This window comes from Bombina bombina, chromosome 1, assembly GCF_027579735.1.
Source record: "Bombina bombina isolate aBomBom1 chromosome 1, aBomBom1.pri, whole genome shotgun sequence".
NCBI lineage: Eukaryota > Metazoa > Chordata > Amphibia > Anura > Bombinatoridae > Bombina > Bombina bombina.
This window is the reverse complement of record NC_069499.1, coordinates 936082439-936100476: the sequence shown is the minus strand read 5'-3', so window position 1 is coordinate 936100476 and position 18038 is coordinate 936082439. Positions and strand designations below refer to the sequence as shown.

At 41.1% G+C, this 18038-nt stretch overlaps 1 protein-coding gene across 1 annotated transcript in view; it reads left to right on the top strand.

The window, feature by feature from the left end:
* The window catches only part of HELZ2 (helicase with zinc finger 2), a 463733-nt gene that overhangs the window by 310321 nt on the left and 135374 nt on the right, over positions 1 to 18038 (top strand). The window contains exon 16 of the mRNA XM_053715946.1: positions 16307 to 16441. Coding sequence (XP_053571921.1) covers positions 16307 to 16441 — 135 coding nt within the window. The remainder of the gene's footprint in view (positions 1 to 16306; positions 16442 to 18038) is intronic.

Sequence of the window (18038 nt, the reverse complement as noted above, 5' to 3'; positions counted from 1 at the left end):
TCCTGATATGCACTGTTTTGTGCAGGCTTTGGTCCGTATCAAGCCTGTCATTAAATCAATCTCTCCTCCTTGGAGTCTTAATTTGGTTTTGAAGGTTTTACAGGCTCCTCCTTTTGAGCCTATGCATTCTTTGGATATTAAACTACTTTCTTGGAAAGTGTTTTTCATTTTGGCTATCTCTTCTGCTAGAAGAGTTTCCGAGTTATTGGCTCATTCTTGTGAGTCTCCTTTTCTGATTTTCCATCAGGATAAGACAGTTTTGCGGACTTCATTTAAGTTTTTGTTCCCTCTTTGTGTCCTAATCCTAAGAATTCTTTGGAGAGATCTTTACATTCTCTAGATGTTGTAAGAGCTTTGAAATATTATGTTGAAGCTACTAAAGATTTCAGGAAGTCTTCTAGTCTATTTGTTGTCTGTTCTGGTCCTAGGAAAGGTCAGAAAGCTTCTGCCATTTCCTTGGCATCCTGGTTAAAGCTTTTGATTTATCAGGCTTATTTGGAGTCAGGTCAGGCCCTGCCTCAGAGAATCACAGCTCATTCTACTAGATCAGTTTCCACCATCTTTGGAGTGGTGTATAGATCTCCCTATCGTCCAATTGAGTTTGGATCTCTGCTATGTAATAACTCTTATCCAAGATGATGGTAGCTCTGCCCTTATCAGCAGGCTTACAGATAATGTTTTTATTATTCTTTAAATGTTTTAATGCTTTCCATTCATCTTGGGTAAAGTTACAAGATTCCTTGTATTTTTTATGTCCCAACTTAGTAAACTTATTTTCTAATTCCTTAATATCTCTGTACTAATTGAGTATATGTGTCAACACTTGTGTTTAATATATTAGGAGATAGGGTGCTTTTATTTCTAAGGTTCAAATGTGTTAAGGATAAATTAATAGGTGTAACAGCCTGTGCAGACCTATCCTTTTCTACTTTGTTTGAAAAAAAACACTTTCAACTTAATACTGCGAATAAAAGAATATAAATCTCTCTGTAGAGACATATTACATAATTAGAAAATGTTTATTTTCTAATTAGACAGTATAGAATGACAATACAATTTACATGTGTAAACTAAAACTAAATCTCTTTTGCTACAATACAATAATTAAATTTTTTTTAAAACTTGTAATGCGAGTGCAGCCCAACTAGCGTAAAAATCGCATTTTACCACGCACTTGTAATCTAGCCCTATGTGTTTTGAATAGAAACACTTTAAATTTCTATGTTCTTCATTTATAATTTTTTTATTCTATTTTTAAATATATATTCCTGTATATACAATATATATCAATATCTATCTATCTATATATATGTATATATTCATATAGATATAAAGGTATAGATATATATTTTACTAAAAATATTTATTTAAAAATAAAAATAATAATTGCTTCTAAGTAAAGAACATAGGAATTTCAAGTATTCTTAACAGACCTTTGGCTTTCACCTAGTTTATCTAGCACAGAAAAACTGTCTGTTTATTTTAACTTATCTCACCCTGAATCAAACTTTCCCAGTTGGCCTTTGACTGTCTTTAATCATGTCATTAACTAATTTGTAAAAATGCTCAATATCTTCGTATTCCTTTTTGCTACCTATTGTCTCTATAACAAACTACTTTATTCAATTACTCCTTCCCCCTCACCACCTGCACTGTCCATTAGCCCATCTCTCTTAACCTCACGTTACTTTTGTATTCATGAACTTCACACATTCCTAAAGACTCTCCTCCTTGCACCTCATCCCAAAAACTCATTACTGCAAATCTGCATCTCATCTCATGCCACTCTCCCTCTTGCTTATACTAGCTGCTGGTGACATCTCCCCTAATCCTGACCCCCACACACTCCTAGCCTTGTGTGCCTTTCAATAGACCTCAAAAATTAAACTCCCGTAACCTTAATCTTATTCCTCTTGCATCTAAAGCCACCACCCCCTTCACTTGTGCACTCTGGAACTCTCGATCTGTTTGCAACAAGCTTCTATCCTTGACCTCTTTATTTCCCACTCTCTCAACCTTCTGGCTCTCACAGAAACCTGACTCTCTCCTTCAGACACAGCATCCTCTGCTGCACTGTCACATTAGGGGTCTCCACTTCAACCACACTCCTGGGTCTGATAATAGACAAGGAAGTGGTGTTGGTATTTTACTTTCCTCTTGTTGCACCTTTCAACAGATACAACCCTTCTCTTCCCTCACATTTTCTTCATTTGAAACACAAATGATTTGATTATTCTCTTCCATCTCTACGCATTGCAGTCATATACCACCCCTCTATCTCCTCAACTCAATTTCTAGATCACTTTGCTGCCTAGTTACCTTATTTCATTTCCTCGGATACCCCTGCCCTTATTCTTGGTGACTTCAACCTTCCTATTGACAATCCCACTGCCTCCTCTGCAAAACAACTTCTGCAACTCACTTCCTCATTCGGCCTGTCACAATGGACTGACTCTCCCACTCACAAAGATGGTCACTCCCTTGATCTGATTTTCAGCTATCGATGCACTATCTCAAATTTCACAAACTCCCCTTTTCCTCTTTCTGACTATCATCTCCTCACTTGTAACATCACCTCCCTCCCTACAACTCTCCCTCCTTCTACCCCTCACATCAAACTTCGCAGAAGCATTAAGTCATTAGATCACCAACAGCTCGCTAGCTCTCTCGAACCTCTCCTCTCTTTCATCCCCTCCTTTTCCTGCCCTGACCACTTTATCTGCCACCCTTACATAGATCCTTGACAATCTGGCCCCACCTAAAATAGCTCGGAAATCAGACACTCATCCTCAGCCCTGGCATGCTCCTCTGACACTCTATCTACCTTATCAGAAATTAAATCAGCTCTCAACATACTACCGGTCTCCCACCCCCTCAAACGCTCACAATCATTCAAAAGCCACATAGCCATAACTTTAGCTCTTTTGCCCCTGTTACCGAGGAAGAAGTTTCTGTCCTTATACTTTCCTCTCACCTCACTACCTGTTGTCCCCTCAACCCCATCCCCTCACAGCTACTCCCCTCCCTCTCTTCTACCCTTACCCCTATGCTCACACACATCTTCAGCCTCTCTCTCAGCACTGGTATTTTTCCCTCATCTCTAAAACATGCACTGATCACACCTATCCTCAAAAAACCTCCTCTCGATCCAACCTCCCCATCCATCGAAGTTTCTTGAAAAGATAGTATATGTACTTCTATCCCATTTCCTTACACTAAACTCCCTCCTTGACTCACTGCAATCTGGATTTTGCCCCCATCACTCTACAGAGACAGCAATTGTTAAGGCTACTAATGACCTTCTTACAGCAAAATCCAAAGGCCACTTCTCTCTGCTTATTCTCCTTGATCTGTCTGCAGCCTTTGATACTGTCGATCACCCTCTTTTGCTGCAAACCCTCCAATCCTTTGGCATTTGCAACACAGCTCTCTAGTGGTTCTCTTCCTTTCTGTCTAACTGTACCTTTAGTGTAGCCTTCTCTGGGGCATCCTCTGCCCAGTTACCACTTTCTGTTGGGGTACCGCAAGGCTCTGTCCTCGGTCCCCTTCTTTTCTCAATCTACATATCATCATTAGGTTCCTTAATAAAGTCCCATGGGTTTCAATATCATTTGTATTCTGATGACACACAAATCTACCTCTCTGCACCAGACCTATCTCCTTACTTGCTAACCCGTGTCACTAACTGTCTTTCTCATATCTCATCTTGTATGTGCTCTCATTACCTTAAGCTAAATCTCTCCAAAACTGAGCTCCTTATCCCCTCCCCCTTCTTTCTAAATCTCCACCCCCCCATTTCTCCATAATATCATTACCCCTACCCCTCATGCCCGATATCTTGGGGTCACACTTGACTCAGACCTTTCCTTCACTCCTCACATTCAGTCCTTGGCTAAAGCCTGCCGCTTCCACCTTAAAAACATCTCTAAAATTAGACATTTCCTTACACAAGACACAACTAAGATTTTAATCCACTCTCTCATCCTTTCCCGCCTCGACTACTGCAACTCCATCCTCTCTGGTCTCCCTAGCTCCTACAATCCATAATGAATGCCTCTGCCAGGCTCATCTTCCTTACTTCATCTGCTGCACCTCTCTGCCAATCCCTTCACTGGCTTCCTCTTGCCTCCAGGATTAAACACAAAATTCTCACTCTGACATACAAGGCCCTCAACTGCACTGCTCCCCCTATATCTAAGACCTTGTCTCCAGATACTCTCCCTTCCGTCCCCTTCTCTGTGCTCATAATCTCCTCCTCTCCTCCTTTGTTGTTACCTCCTCACATTCCCGTTTACAGGACTTTTCCAGACTGGCTCCCATCTGCTTCGCTCCACAAGACTCTCCCCTAGTTTTCAAAGCTTCAAGCGCTCCCTAAAGACTCTTCTTCAGGGATGCATACAACCTACACTAACCTTTGCTAACTCCATTGCTATCCCCTTGAACCCCTTAGCATGTAAGCCTATGAGCCCAGCTGTTTGTGGATCACGTTCAAAGAACCGACTACAACAGTGCAACTCTCGGCAGGGCCCTTTACCCATTTGATCCCTATAAATGTTATCTTGTATACCGCCTATGTTTATAGCGTTGCGGAATCTGTTGGTACTTTACAAATACCTGATGATGATGAAGACAGTGTCGGTTTAGCATGCAAGTGATAAATAGAAAAGCCTTTCTTTAGCTCACCCCATAGACATCTATATCCAAATTTCTGAAGTTACCTTGCCTGAGTCTTTTGCTCTTGCACACTAGCTTTTTACTTTTAACTCCAAATACCAGCTCTAATCCTATGGTCCTAATTTTTCACCTTGAGCGCAGATACTACTTGTATCTAAGCCTCTGCAAACTGCCCCCTTATTTCAGTTATTTTGATAGACTTGCATTTTAGTCAATCAGTGCTGACTCCTAGGTAACTTCACATGCGTGAGCTCAATGTTATCTATATGACACACATGAACAAATGCCCTCTAGTGGTGAAAAACTGACAAAATGCATTCAGATTAGAGCTGGCCTTCCTACCTAGGTTTAGCTTTCAACTAAGAATACCAAGAGAACAAAGCAAAATGGGTGATAAAAGTAAATTGGAAAGTTGTTTAAAATGACATGCCCTATTTGAATCATGAAACTTTATTTCTCCAACATAGGTGTGTCCGGTCCACGGCGTCATCCTTACTTGTGGGATATTCTCTTCCCCAACAGGAAATGGCAAAGAGCCCAGCAAAGCTGGTCACATGATCCCTCCTAGGCTCCGCCTACCCCAGTCATTCTCTTTGCCGTTGCACAGGCAACATCTCCACGGAGATGGCTAAGAGTTTTTTTGGTGTTTAAATGTAGTTTTATTCTTCAATCAAGAGTTTGTTATTTTAAAATATTGCTGGTATGTACTATTTACTCTGAAACAGAAAAGAGATGAAGATTTCTGTTTGTAAGAGGAAAATGATTTTAGCAACCGTTACTAAAATCGATGGCTGTTTCCACACAGGACTGTTGAGATGAATTAACTTCAGTTGGGGGAAACAGTGAGCAGACTTTTGCTGCTTGAGGTATGACACATTTCTAACAAGACTTGGTAATGCTGGAAGCTGTCATTTTCCCTATGGGAACCGGTAAGCCATTTTCTTAGTTTAGTATAAGAATAAAGGGCTTCACAAGGGCTTTAAAGACTGGTAGACATTTTTCTGGGCTAAATCGATTACATTATGAGTATATTTAATGGATGTTATCTATAAATAGTTCTTTTAATCTTGGGGATGTATTAAAAAAAAAAAAAACGGCAGGCACTGTATTGGACACCTTTTTCACTGGGGGCCTTTTCTAGTCATAGGCAGAGCCTCATTTTCGCGCCACTAATGCGCAGTTGTTTTTGGAAAGCAAGGCATGCAGATGCATGTGTGAGGAGCTAAGAACCACTGAAAAAGCTTATAGAAGGCGTCATTTGGTATCGTATTCCCCTCTGGGCTTGGTTGGGTCTCAGCAAAGCTGATACCAGGGACTGTATAGGGGTTAAATGTAAAAACGGCTCTGGTTCCGTTATTTTAAGAGTTAAAGCTTTCAAATTTGGTGTGCAATACTTTTAAGGCTTTAAGACACTGTGGTGAATTTTGAACAATTCCTTCATACTTTTTCGCATATTCAGTAATAAAGTGTGTTCAGTTTAAAATTTAAAGTGACAGTAACGGTTTTATTTTAAAACGTTTTTTGTGCTTTGTTATCAAGTTTATGCCTGTTAACATGTCTGAACCATCAGATAGACGATGTTCTGTATGTTTGGAAGCCAAGGTTCCTCCCCATTTAAATATATGTGATGAATGTGACTTAGTGTCCGGACAAAGTAGGGACAATGATGCCACTGATAATGATGTTGCCCAAAATGATTCCTCAAGCGAGGGGAGTAAGCATGGTACTGCATCATCCCCTTCTAAGTCTACACCAGTCTTGCCCACACAAGAGGCCCCTAGTACATCTAGTGCGCCAATCCTTCTTACTATGCAACAATTAACGGCTGTAATGGATAATTCTATTAAAAACATTTTGTCCAAAATGCCTACTTATCAGAGAAAGCGCGATTGCTCTGTTTTAGATACTGAAGAGCATGAGGACGCTGATGATAATGGTTCTAATGTACCCTCACGCCAATCTGAAGGGGCCAGCAGGGAGGTTTTGTCTGAGGGAGAAATTTCAGATTCAGGAAAAATTTCTCAACAAGCTGAACCTGATGTTATTATTTTTAAATTTAAATTGGAACATCTCCGCGCTCTGCTTAAGGAGGTGTTATCTACTCTGGATGATTGTGACAATTTGGTCATTCCAGAGAAATTATGTAAGATGGACAAGTTCCTAGAGGTCCCGGTGCCCCCCGATGCTTTTCCTATACCCAAGCGGGTGGCGGACATTGTAAATAAGGAATGGGAAAGGCCCGGCATACCTTTTGTTCCTCCCCCTATATTTAAAAAGTTATTTCCTATGGTCGACCCCAGAAAGGACTTATGGCAGACAGTCCCCAAGGTCGAGGGGGCGGTTTCTACTCTAAACAAACGCACTACTATCCCTATAGAAGATAGTTGTGCTTTCAAAGATCCTATGGATAAAAAATTAGAGGGTTTGCTTAAAAAGATGTTTGTTCAGCAAGGTTACCTTCTACAACCAATTTCATGCATGGTTCCTGTCACTACAGCAGCGTGTTTCTGGTTCGAAGAACTAGAAAAGTCGCTCAATAAAGACTCTTCATATGAGGAGGTTATGGACAGAGTTCAAGCACTTAAATTGGCTAACTCTTTTATCTTAGACGCCACTTTGCAATTAGCTAGATTAGCGGCGAAAAATTCAGGTTTTGCAATTGTGGCGCGCAGAGCGCTTTGGCTAAAGTCTTGGTCAGCGGATGTGTCCTCCAAGAACAAATTGCTTAACATCCCTTTCAAAGGTAAAACGCTATTTGGCCCTGACTTGAAAGAGATTATTTCAGACATCACTGGGGGAAAGGGCCACGCCCTTCCTCAGGATAGGTCTTTTAAGGCTAAAAATAAGCCAAATTTTCGTCCCTTTCGCAGAAACGGACCAGCCTCAAATTCTACACCCTCTAAGCAAGAGGGTAATAGTTCTCAAACCAAACCAGCCTGGAGACCAATGCAAGGCTGGAACAAGGGTAAGCAGGCCAAGAAACCTGCCACTGCTACTAAAACAGCATGAAGTATTGGCCCCCGATCCGGGACCGGATCTGGTGGGGGGCAGACTCTCTCTCTTTGCTCAGGCTTGGGCAAGAGATGTTCAGGATCCTTGGGCGCTAGAAATAGTTTCTCAAGGTTATCTCCTGGAATTCAAGGAACTACCCCCAAGGGGAAGGTTCCACAGGTCTCAATTGTCTTCAGACCAAATAAAAAGACAGGCATTCTTACATTGTGTAGAAGACCTGTTAAGAATGGGAGTGATTCATCCTGTTCCATTAGGAGAACAAGGGATGGGGTTTTACTCCAATCTGTTCATAGTTCCCAAAAAAGAGGGAACATTCAGACCAATTTTAGATCTCAAGATTCTAAACAAATTTCTCAGGGTTCCATCGTTCAAAATGGAAACCATTCGAACAATTCTTCCTACCATCCAGGAAGGTCAATTCATGACCACGGTGGATTTAAAGGATGCGTATCTGCATATTCCTATCCACAAGGAACATCATCGGTTCCTAAGGTTTGCGTTTCTGGACAAGCATTACCAGTTTGTGGCACTTCCATTCGGATTAGCCACTGCTCCAAGGATTTTCACAAAGGTACTAGGGTCCCTTCTAGCGGTGCTAAGACCAAGGGGCATTGCAGTAGTACCTTACTTGGACGACATACTGATTCAAGCGTCGTCTCTGTCAAAAGCAAAGGCTCATACGGACATTGTCCTAGCCTTTCTCAGATCTCACGGGTGGAAGGTGAACATAGAAAAAAGTTCTCTGTCCCCGTCAACAAGAGTTCCCTTCTTGGGAACAATAATAGACTCCTTAGAAATGAAGATTTTTCTGACAGAGGCCAGAAAATCAAAACTTCTAAGCTCTTGTCAAGTACTTCATTCTGTTCTTCTTCCTTCCATAGCGCAGTGCATGGAAGTAATAGGTTTGATGGTTGCGGCAATGGACATAATTCCTTTTGCACGAATTCATCTAAGACCATTACAACTGTGCATGCTCAGACAGTGGAATGGGGATTATACAGACTTGTCTCCGACGATCCAAGTAGATCAGGGAACCAGAGATTCACTCAGTTGGTGGCTGACCCTGAACAACCTGTCACAGGGAATGAGCTTCCGCAGACCAGAGTGGGTCATTGTCACGACCGACGCCAGTCTGGTGGGCTGGGGCGCGGTCTGGGAACCCCTGAAAGCTCAGGGTCTATGGTCTCGGGAAGAATCTCTTCTCCCGATAAACATTCTGGAACTGAGAGCGATATTCAATGCTCTCAAAGCTTGGCCTCAACTAGCAAAGGCCAAATTCATAAGGTTTCAATCAGACAACATGACGACTGTTGCATATATCAACCATCAGGGGGGAACAAGGAGTTCCCTGGCGATGGAAGAAGTGAACAAAATAATTAAATGGGCGGAGAATCACTCCTGCCACTTGTCTGCAATCCACATCCCAGGAGTGGAAAATTGGGAAGCGGATTTTCTGAGTCGTCAGACTTTCCATCCGGGGGAGTGGGAACTCCATCCGGAAATCTTTGCCCAAATAACTCAATTATGGGGCATTCCAGACATGGATCTGATGGCGTCTCGTCAGAACTTCAAGGTTCCTTGCTACGGGTCCAGATCCAGGGATCCCAAGGCGACTCTAGTAGATGCACTAGTAGCACCTTGGACCTTCAACCTAGCCTATGTATTCCCACCGTTTCCTCTCATTCCCAGGCTGGTAGCCAGGATCAATCAGGAGAGGGCTTCGGTGATCTTGATAGCTCCTGCGTGGCCACGCAGGACTTGGTATGCAGACCTGGTGAATATGTCATCGGCTCCACCATGGAAGCTACCTTTGAGACAGGACCTTCTTGTTCAAGGTCCATTCGAACATCCGAATCTGGCTTCACTCCAACTGACTGCTTGGAGATTGAACGCTTGATTTTATCAAAGCGTGGTTTTTCAGATTCTGTCATTGATACTCTTATTCAGGCTAGAAAGCCTGTAACTAGGAAAATTTACCATAAAATATGGAAAAAATATATCTGTTGGTGTGAATCTAAAGGATTCCCATGGAACAAGATAAAAATTCCTAAGATTCTATCCTTTCTACAAGAAGGTTTGGAGAAAGGATTATCTGCAAGTTCTTTGAAGGGACAGATTTCTGCTTTATCTGTCTTACTTCACAAAAAGCTGGCGGCTGTGCCAGATGTTCAAGCTTTTGTTCAGGCTCTGGTTAGAATCAAGCCTGTTTACAAACCTTTGACTCCTCCTTGGAGTCTCAATTTAGTTCTTTCAGTTCTTCAAGGGGTTCCGTTTGAACCCTTACATTCCGTAGATATTAAGTTACTATCTTGGAAAGTTTTGTTTTTGGTTGCAATTTCTTCTGCTAAAAGAGTTTCAGAGTTATCTGCTCTGCAGTGTTCTCCTCCTTATCTGGTGTTCCATGCAGATAAGGTGGTTTTGCGTACTAAACCTGGTTTTCTTCCGAAAGTTGTTTCTAACAAAAATATTAACCAGGAGATAGTTGTGCCTTCTTTGTGTCCGAATCCAGTTTCAAAGAAGGAACGTTTGTTACACAATTTGGATGTAGTTCGTGCTCTAAAATTCTATTTAGAGGCTACAAAGGATTTCAGACAAACATCTTCTTTGTTTGTTGTTTATTCAGGTAAAAGGAGAGGTCAAAAAGCAACTTCTACCTCTCTCTCTTTTTGGCTTAAAAGCATCATCCGATTGGCTTATGAGACTGCCGGATGGCAGCCTCCTGAAAGAATCACAGCTCACTCCACTAGGGCTGTGGCTTCCACATGGGCCTTCAAGAACGAGGCTTCTGTTGATCAGATGTGTAAGGCAGCGACTTGGTCTTCACTGCACACTTTTACCAAATTTTACAAATTTGATACTTTTGCTTCTTCTGAGGCTATTTTTGGGAGAAAGGTTTTGCAAGCCGTGGTGCCTTCCATCTAGGTGACCTGATTTGCTCCCTCCCATCATCCGTGTCCTAAAGCTTTGGTATTGGTTCCCACAAGTAAGGATGACGCCGTGGACCGGACACACCTATGTTGGAGAAAACAGAATTTATGCTTACCTGATAAATTACTTTCTCCAACGGTGTGTCCGGTCCACGGCCCGCCCTGGTTTTTTTAATCAGGTCTGATGAATTATTTTCTCTAACTACAGTCACCACGGTATCATATGATTTCTCCTATGCATATTCCTCCTTTACGTCGGTCGAATGACTGGGGTAGGCGGAGCCTAGGAGGGATCATGTGACCAGCTTTGCTGGGCTCTTTGCCATTTCCTGTTGGGGAAGAGAATATCCCACAAGTAAGGATGACGCCGTGGACCGGACACACCGTTGGAGAAAGTAATTTATCAGGTAAGCATAAATTCTGTTTTTGGACTTGACTGTCCTTTTAAAGTAATTTTTTATATAAATAAAAAGTTTTATACTTTTAGATTAATCTACATAGACTAATCGACATAGTACCTACATGCTATATACCTCTACTAGGTATTTTAGATTTATTCTATAGAGGATTTCTAGTTATGCCACAAATAATATAGTAGATTTAGGTTCTTCCTAGGGAATTTTTATTTTTCAGTAAAAGGATGTCTCTTTGGGTCTGATATTCAAAAGCTCGCTGGTATGGAGCAAAATCAAGCGTGTCTAACGGCATGAGAACGAGGCTCCCATTAGAGCCTATGGAAGCACACTTTCATGAGCGCAATGCTTCCGTGCAACTGAGCGCAAATATCGCTTTAGTGTAAGCGATATTTTGCATTTCAACTTGTAATCTGGCCTATGTCATTTTTGGCTTTCCTTTAGAGGGCAGCAGGAAATCCTAAAAGGGACGTTACTTTTATTATCTAACATTATTATTATCTAACATACTTCTTTTCCTCATGCCCTTGGTTAAACTCCTTACCAAATTTGTCTTTTAGTATCCTTATGGAACCTTTCCATAAGTGCATACAGAGACAGTTGCAGGAACTTTAGCACTATATAAATAGTTTAAAATATTTTTTGCTGGGGGGCGGAGCCAACCGCCGGGGTGATAGGACGTGTATAGCAAGAGCTCCTGCATTTACTGCTTAATTTGGATCTTTTCTATAAGAAAATACAGCAATTTTTTTTTTTTTTTTTCTTCTGAAACACCTATCACCCTGGCAAATCTATGCTTATGTAATGACGATATACAGATTTGGGAAGCTTAACGAAAATACAGCTCTTGCTTCGTTCTAGTGCATCGCCATGAGGTAGCCAGTATCTCAGACCTATATACATACTGTGGAGACCTCCTTGCGGCTGTCTTTCCCTGGCGCTGGGGCGCAACTATTTGAACTTCACCTCCTGACTAGCAGTCCTATCTAGCGTCAGTTCGCTACCAGTAACCGGCACCTACCATGGACCCACATGCCCTCCTGCGGGAAATCAGCTCCTTGTTGCGGCAGTACCGGGAGGCCTTTACAGCTTCCCTTGACCCTGTGTGTGGAGCTCTCTATAACAATCCCTTAGGTAAGGACCTCGCCAGCACAGTTACTGGTGCGCCCTCCTCCGGAGGCACAGAATTTTCCCCCTGCAGCGCTCCATCATCTTCACTCTCGGCACTCCAATCGCAGGGACTTACCAACCCACTACCGGTGAAGAGGAGCTGCCCCGATATCACTCCATCACACGAGTCCATGGCTGACTGGGGGCCCTCTGATATGGGAACTGCGGCGGACTATGTAGATGCGGAGGAAGCTCATGTTCATACAAATCTAACTGCAGAGACAGAGGGACGTGCATCGCTTAAGCTCTCCCTAAAGTGGGTAAGTCTGCTACCTGCCCAACAAAAGATAGACTTGGCCCTAGGGACTTTAGTTGACGGCAAGGAGTCGGATTCTAATGCCACGCTGCATCCAAAGGCTGTTCACTTGCCTGGGACTCTGACTCGTCCATGGGAACTTAAGCTAAGGATAATTGATACTCGCAACAGCTTGAAAGCTGGGGTAGGATAGAGTTCCTGCTCCTTTTACCTCCTGGTAGCCTAATCTATTCACACTGGATGTTAGATTGGATTATAGACCTCAGAGAGACACTGTTAAAAATGTATTTGACCTGATAGTTCTTGCACTGTTACGATATTATTAATCTCTTACTATGTATGTCTGATATTGTGTCTAGCTCTTAGACTACATATGCTACCTCCTATATTTCTATATGTGCATTTTGTTTATGAGTGGAGTATGTTCTGTGTTTTTCCCTTAGTCAGACTGGGAAACACAGTTACCCAAGCTAATACCTTGACTAATTAACTGTTTAGTATGTTCTGTTATAGTTCAGATAAACGCTGTGTCCATTTACTGTAATCTAGAGCACTGAAAGCTACTTTATCTATACTGCAGTTTTAGCAGCGGGATTAAAAGCCCTATTAGGTCTATTATGCTTCAAGTCATATTACATTTAACCACTAAATTGACTTTCTAATATAGCAATGGTTTTGTTATTCATGCTACACGTTATTTGCTCTGAGTTAACTAGTTAACCTTTAAGCCCTAGCAACAATCTATATGTTACTAAACATAATGTGGCATTAGGTGCTAATATTTTCAGCATATTCATACCATTTAAAACTTTATTATTTGCGCTTTCTATACTATAATAGGTAATCACGCAAATTTTTGCTGTAAACTAATGTCCCTAATTTAATGCTGTTATAACTACTTGCACTATTAGATGGTTTATTCACTGTTTGTTTACTAAAATGTTGTGTGCTTAATGCTCTCTGAAATTTCACAATCGGCTCCTGGGACTACAATATTCTTGATGTATGACACATTAGTATTTTCAGGATGATTTCCTATCCGGAAAATATCTACGCATACTGTAATTATAGCTGCCTGTTTGTCTTGCCGCCTGGGCATAGGGCCCGTGTCTGGGCGGCGGGGAACAGGGAACAGAAAACATAAATGTTTGAAGCTGTCTTATTTCATATTTTCATTACAATGCCTAGCTAACTGCTGCCCTTTTTACTTCAGTGCCACTTATATATTTTTGGACAAGCATGTATGCCTGCAAGTTGAAACTGTTTCTCATTACTATCCTACTTCATTATATATATTTTTCATTTCCACATGTCTAAACTCCCCAGTTTTATATTCTATGTGGTATGAGTAATTGTATCTTGCCGGATATACCATTAGCCTAACGGGTAACCATTTTACTCTCAATGTTCACCTGATATCCAATATGTCAATGATCTCACATACAGGACTATACTACCCTACAATGTAGCAGTCTGAATATTTACATCATACTGTATGTTGTATTTATCTAATTATCTCCTCCTTAACCCACAATGAGCCTCTAGGATTTTATATTTTATTTCATACTAGATATTAAACTTTATATCCTTCTTGCCGCACCTATCCATCACCTCCCCCCCTCCCCCCCTCCTTATAATGGACCTCCTACTCTAGGAGGACTAACTGCACGGCTTGTCTTGCCTATGCCGTATCCTAACCTTAATATCTTTCACCAAACATATATTTATAGTTTACCATATAATTCACACCGTGAAAAGATATCTCCATTTTTGATATTATTCTAACTACCCCTTATCAACCTATTCTAAATCGATGGCTTTTGCCATGACTGTTCAAATAGCTAACTTTTAGGTTGTGAAAAGAAAATGAGGTTCCTGTTCCATTCTTGTTCTGTTTAGCTCTTTATAGGACTATCTATATGGAAAATTTCATCATTGTATTTTGTAAAAGTTATTTACTTGAAATGTACTGCTCAAGTTTGAAGCAAAGATATGATGTCTTATATCAGTTGTACTGTCTTCGCAAAACCTCAATAAAAATTTATTTAAAAAAAAAAAAAAAAAAAAAAAAAAAAAATATTTTTTGCTAACACTGCTGCCATAAAGTGTGCAAGACCTATGCATGATTCTGAGCCTACCTCAGTATGCTTTCATAGAAAAGACCTAAGTTCCAACAAAGGAGACTAAGTGGTACATTTTATAATAGAAGTAATTTTATTATCAAATTTAATATTTGCTTTCATGTCCCTTTAAGTGCACACAAACTCATATTATTATTAGTTGGGGGGGGGAATCTGCATTCCAACATATTAGGCAGTCGTCATCAATATTGGCTCCATGTTTTGCTTCCGCTTTGACAGTATATCTTTGCTTCAGTGAAGGTCTGTAAAATCCCCCATTGTGACCCTCTTTGCATGTGTACTCTATCGGAAATAGAAATAGTAATGTAATTCTGGTGGCTTAAGGCAATTATGAAGTTAAAGAGACACTCAAGTCCAAATTAAACTTTCGTGATTTAGGTAGAGCACACAATTTAAAACAACTTTCCAATTTACTTCCATTAACAAAATATGCACAGTCTTTATATTTATACTTTTTGAGTCACCAGCTCCTACTGAGCATGTGCAAGAATTCACAGAATATACGTATATGACTTTGTGATTGGCTGATGGCTGTCACATGATACAGGAGGAGTGGAAATAGACATAACTTTGAAATTTGTCAGAAAAAAATCTACTACTCGTTTGAAGTTCAGACTTAGGGGCCGATTTATCATTGGTCTGTCCGACATGATCGGCTCAGCGGATCATGTCCAACAGACATTGATGAATGCCGACATCATACGCTGTCGGCATTTATCATTGCACACTGTAGAGCCCAATCGTATAGGATCAGACGGATTGGAGACCACAGCCTCAGAGGCAGCGGAGCAGTTATGAAGCAGCGGTATTTACACCGCTGCTTCATAACTGCTGTTTCCGGCGAGCCTGAAAGCTCGAGCGGAAACAGGGCCATCAAGCTCCATTCTTAAGACCGCTGCTCCTTAACTCGTTCGCCACCCCCTGCCGCGAATGTGCAGGGGGCGGTATTGCACAAACATTTCACATGAAATGCTTGTGCAATGATAAATGCCGACAGTGTATGCTGATAAATCGGCCCTATGTGCTATTTCATTGTCTTTTTATCATGCATTTGTTGAATATGCAAATCTATTGTATTTACTGGTCCTTTAAAGGGACAGTAGACACCTTGGGGTAGATTTAACAAATGCCGGGCGGACATGATTCGCTGTAGCCAATCATGTCCGCCTGACATCACTAAATACATTGCATACACTGTCAGCATTTAACATTGCTCAAGCATTTCTTGTGAAATGCTTGTGCAATGCCGCCCCCTGCACATTAATTAATTTGATTTATTTTGCCTTCTTTTCATGTAATTTAGCTCTTAAAATTGAGCATTTTCTAATTCTCAGAATTTGAAATGCATCCTGCTGATTTCTCAAGATTTCTCATTTCTAACCGATAACAACTGCTAAACAATTAACTTTATACCAACATTATGACCATTCCTAGCCTTTTTGTCTGCAGACTCAAGCCCAGATTGGCTGCTCCAAATAAGGGAAATAGTGGGTGGAGTTTGACTATTAAAAAACAATTGCAGTGAAAATTATGTTAATTTGTTCTAAAAATGTTTAGAGTTGGCTGATATGTTTTTCTTTAGCAAAATAACAGAAATATCATAATTGTAATGTGTTTAGTGTCACTTCATATGGCGGCAATTGATAGTCTCATTGTTTGCTTCTTGCTATGATTTAAATAATATGGACTATAATGTGTCATTATATTCTATAGGTAGTCTTGATTGGAGACCATCGACAGCTGCGACCTGTAGTCCTGCACGAGCAGTGCCGTATACTCAAAATGGACCGGTCATTATTTGAAAGATACCAGGAGAGGGCGCTAATGCTGAACATACAATACCGCATGGTAAGAGGCTAAACAACAGCAGCAAAAAATAAAGGGGGTGGGGGCCTGAATTGCAGAATGCAGCATTTAGAGCGATAAATAGCCCTTAGTTGAGCTAGGTGGTCTTCAGAGAGAAAAGCAGCCATCAAAGCGACCAATAATCTACAGGAATCAGTGGAATCAGTGATGTGGCTGTTTACATCCTCTAGTAGTAAATTGTGCACTTTTAACACTGTCAGGCCATCACCTACAGTTAATTTGATAGAGGTCCGCCGTCTCATTCTGATATTGAACTTTATCTTCAGTCTCTGGGGCCGATTTATCAAGCTCCTTGATGTCCCTGAAGGCTCGCCGGAAACAGAAGTTATGAAGCAGTGGTCTAAAGACCACTGCTCAATAACTTGTCTGCCTGCTCTGAGGCCGCGGACAGAAATCAACCCGATCGAATACGATCGGGTTGATTGACACCCCCTGCTAGCGGCTGATTGTCCGCAAATCTGCAGGGGCGGCATTGCACAAGCAGTTCACAAGAACTGTTTGTGCAATACGCTGTCTGCATTTATCGATGTGCGGCGGACATGATACGCTACATCGTATCATGTCCGCTCGAACATTAATAAATATACCCCAATATCTTTACTTGCTATACAGCCTTAAACATAGATGAACCCTCCTTTTACATTAAAGTGAATGTAAATTTTGATGCTAAAGTGCCCGGTTTTTAAAACTTCGATCAAAAACAGGGGCACTTTAATTCATCAAAATTTACATTTCACTCCTGTTGTGAAAATAAACTTACTTTTTAATCTTCACAGCAGCTCCAGCTTCCTCCGGTCTCACAAGCCATTTCTGATGTCAGAAATTATTGATGGGTCATCCTCCAATCACAGCTTCCCCCCCCGGGGAATCAGTGTCTGTTTCAACACTGTGATTGGAGGAAGCCGGGTGCCTCATTTTAGACCCAGGAAGAGGCTTTAAAATGGGTGGAGGAAGCTGGAGCTGCTGTGAAGATTAAAAGGTAATTTTTTTTCCACAACAGGAGTGAAATGTAAATTTTGATGAATTAAAGTGCCCCTGTTTTTAATCGAAGTTTTAAAAACCGGGCACTTTAGCATCAAAATTTACATTCACTTTAATTCTGATTTTAGTTCCCACATCTCCCACTGATACTGAACTCAGTTCTTACAGTTAGTCATCTTAGTCCTAACATGATTATAGTTTCATTGTAACACACAGCAAACCTTTTCATTGGCCGGGCATCTTCTCCAGCGTCATAGGGAAATACTGTTGTCCCAAAATGTAACAAGCTAGAATCAATATCTTAGTAGCTTCACTTAGCAAATACTCCTAAGTACTGGACTCTCAAGCACACAATAACTAAGTAGGAGACAAGGGCAAGAGAATGGTAACCAAAACTTGATAACTGAACTATCTCTCAAATGCTTTAGCGCTAGTTTACAAGTGATGCCCTAACTGTTGTTGCACACTCAATATCAGGTTTTAGCTCGCGAAAGAAAGAGCACTCGTATTACAAGTTAAAAGTAAACTCGATTGTGAGAGCGCAATTGCATTTTACGCTCATCGGGTTAGCGTGACTGAAAACTTTGCATGAAGGGTA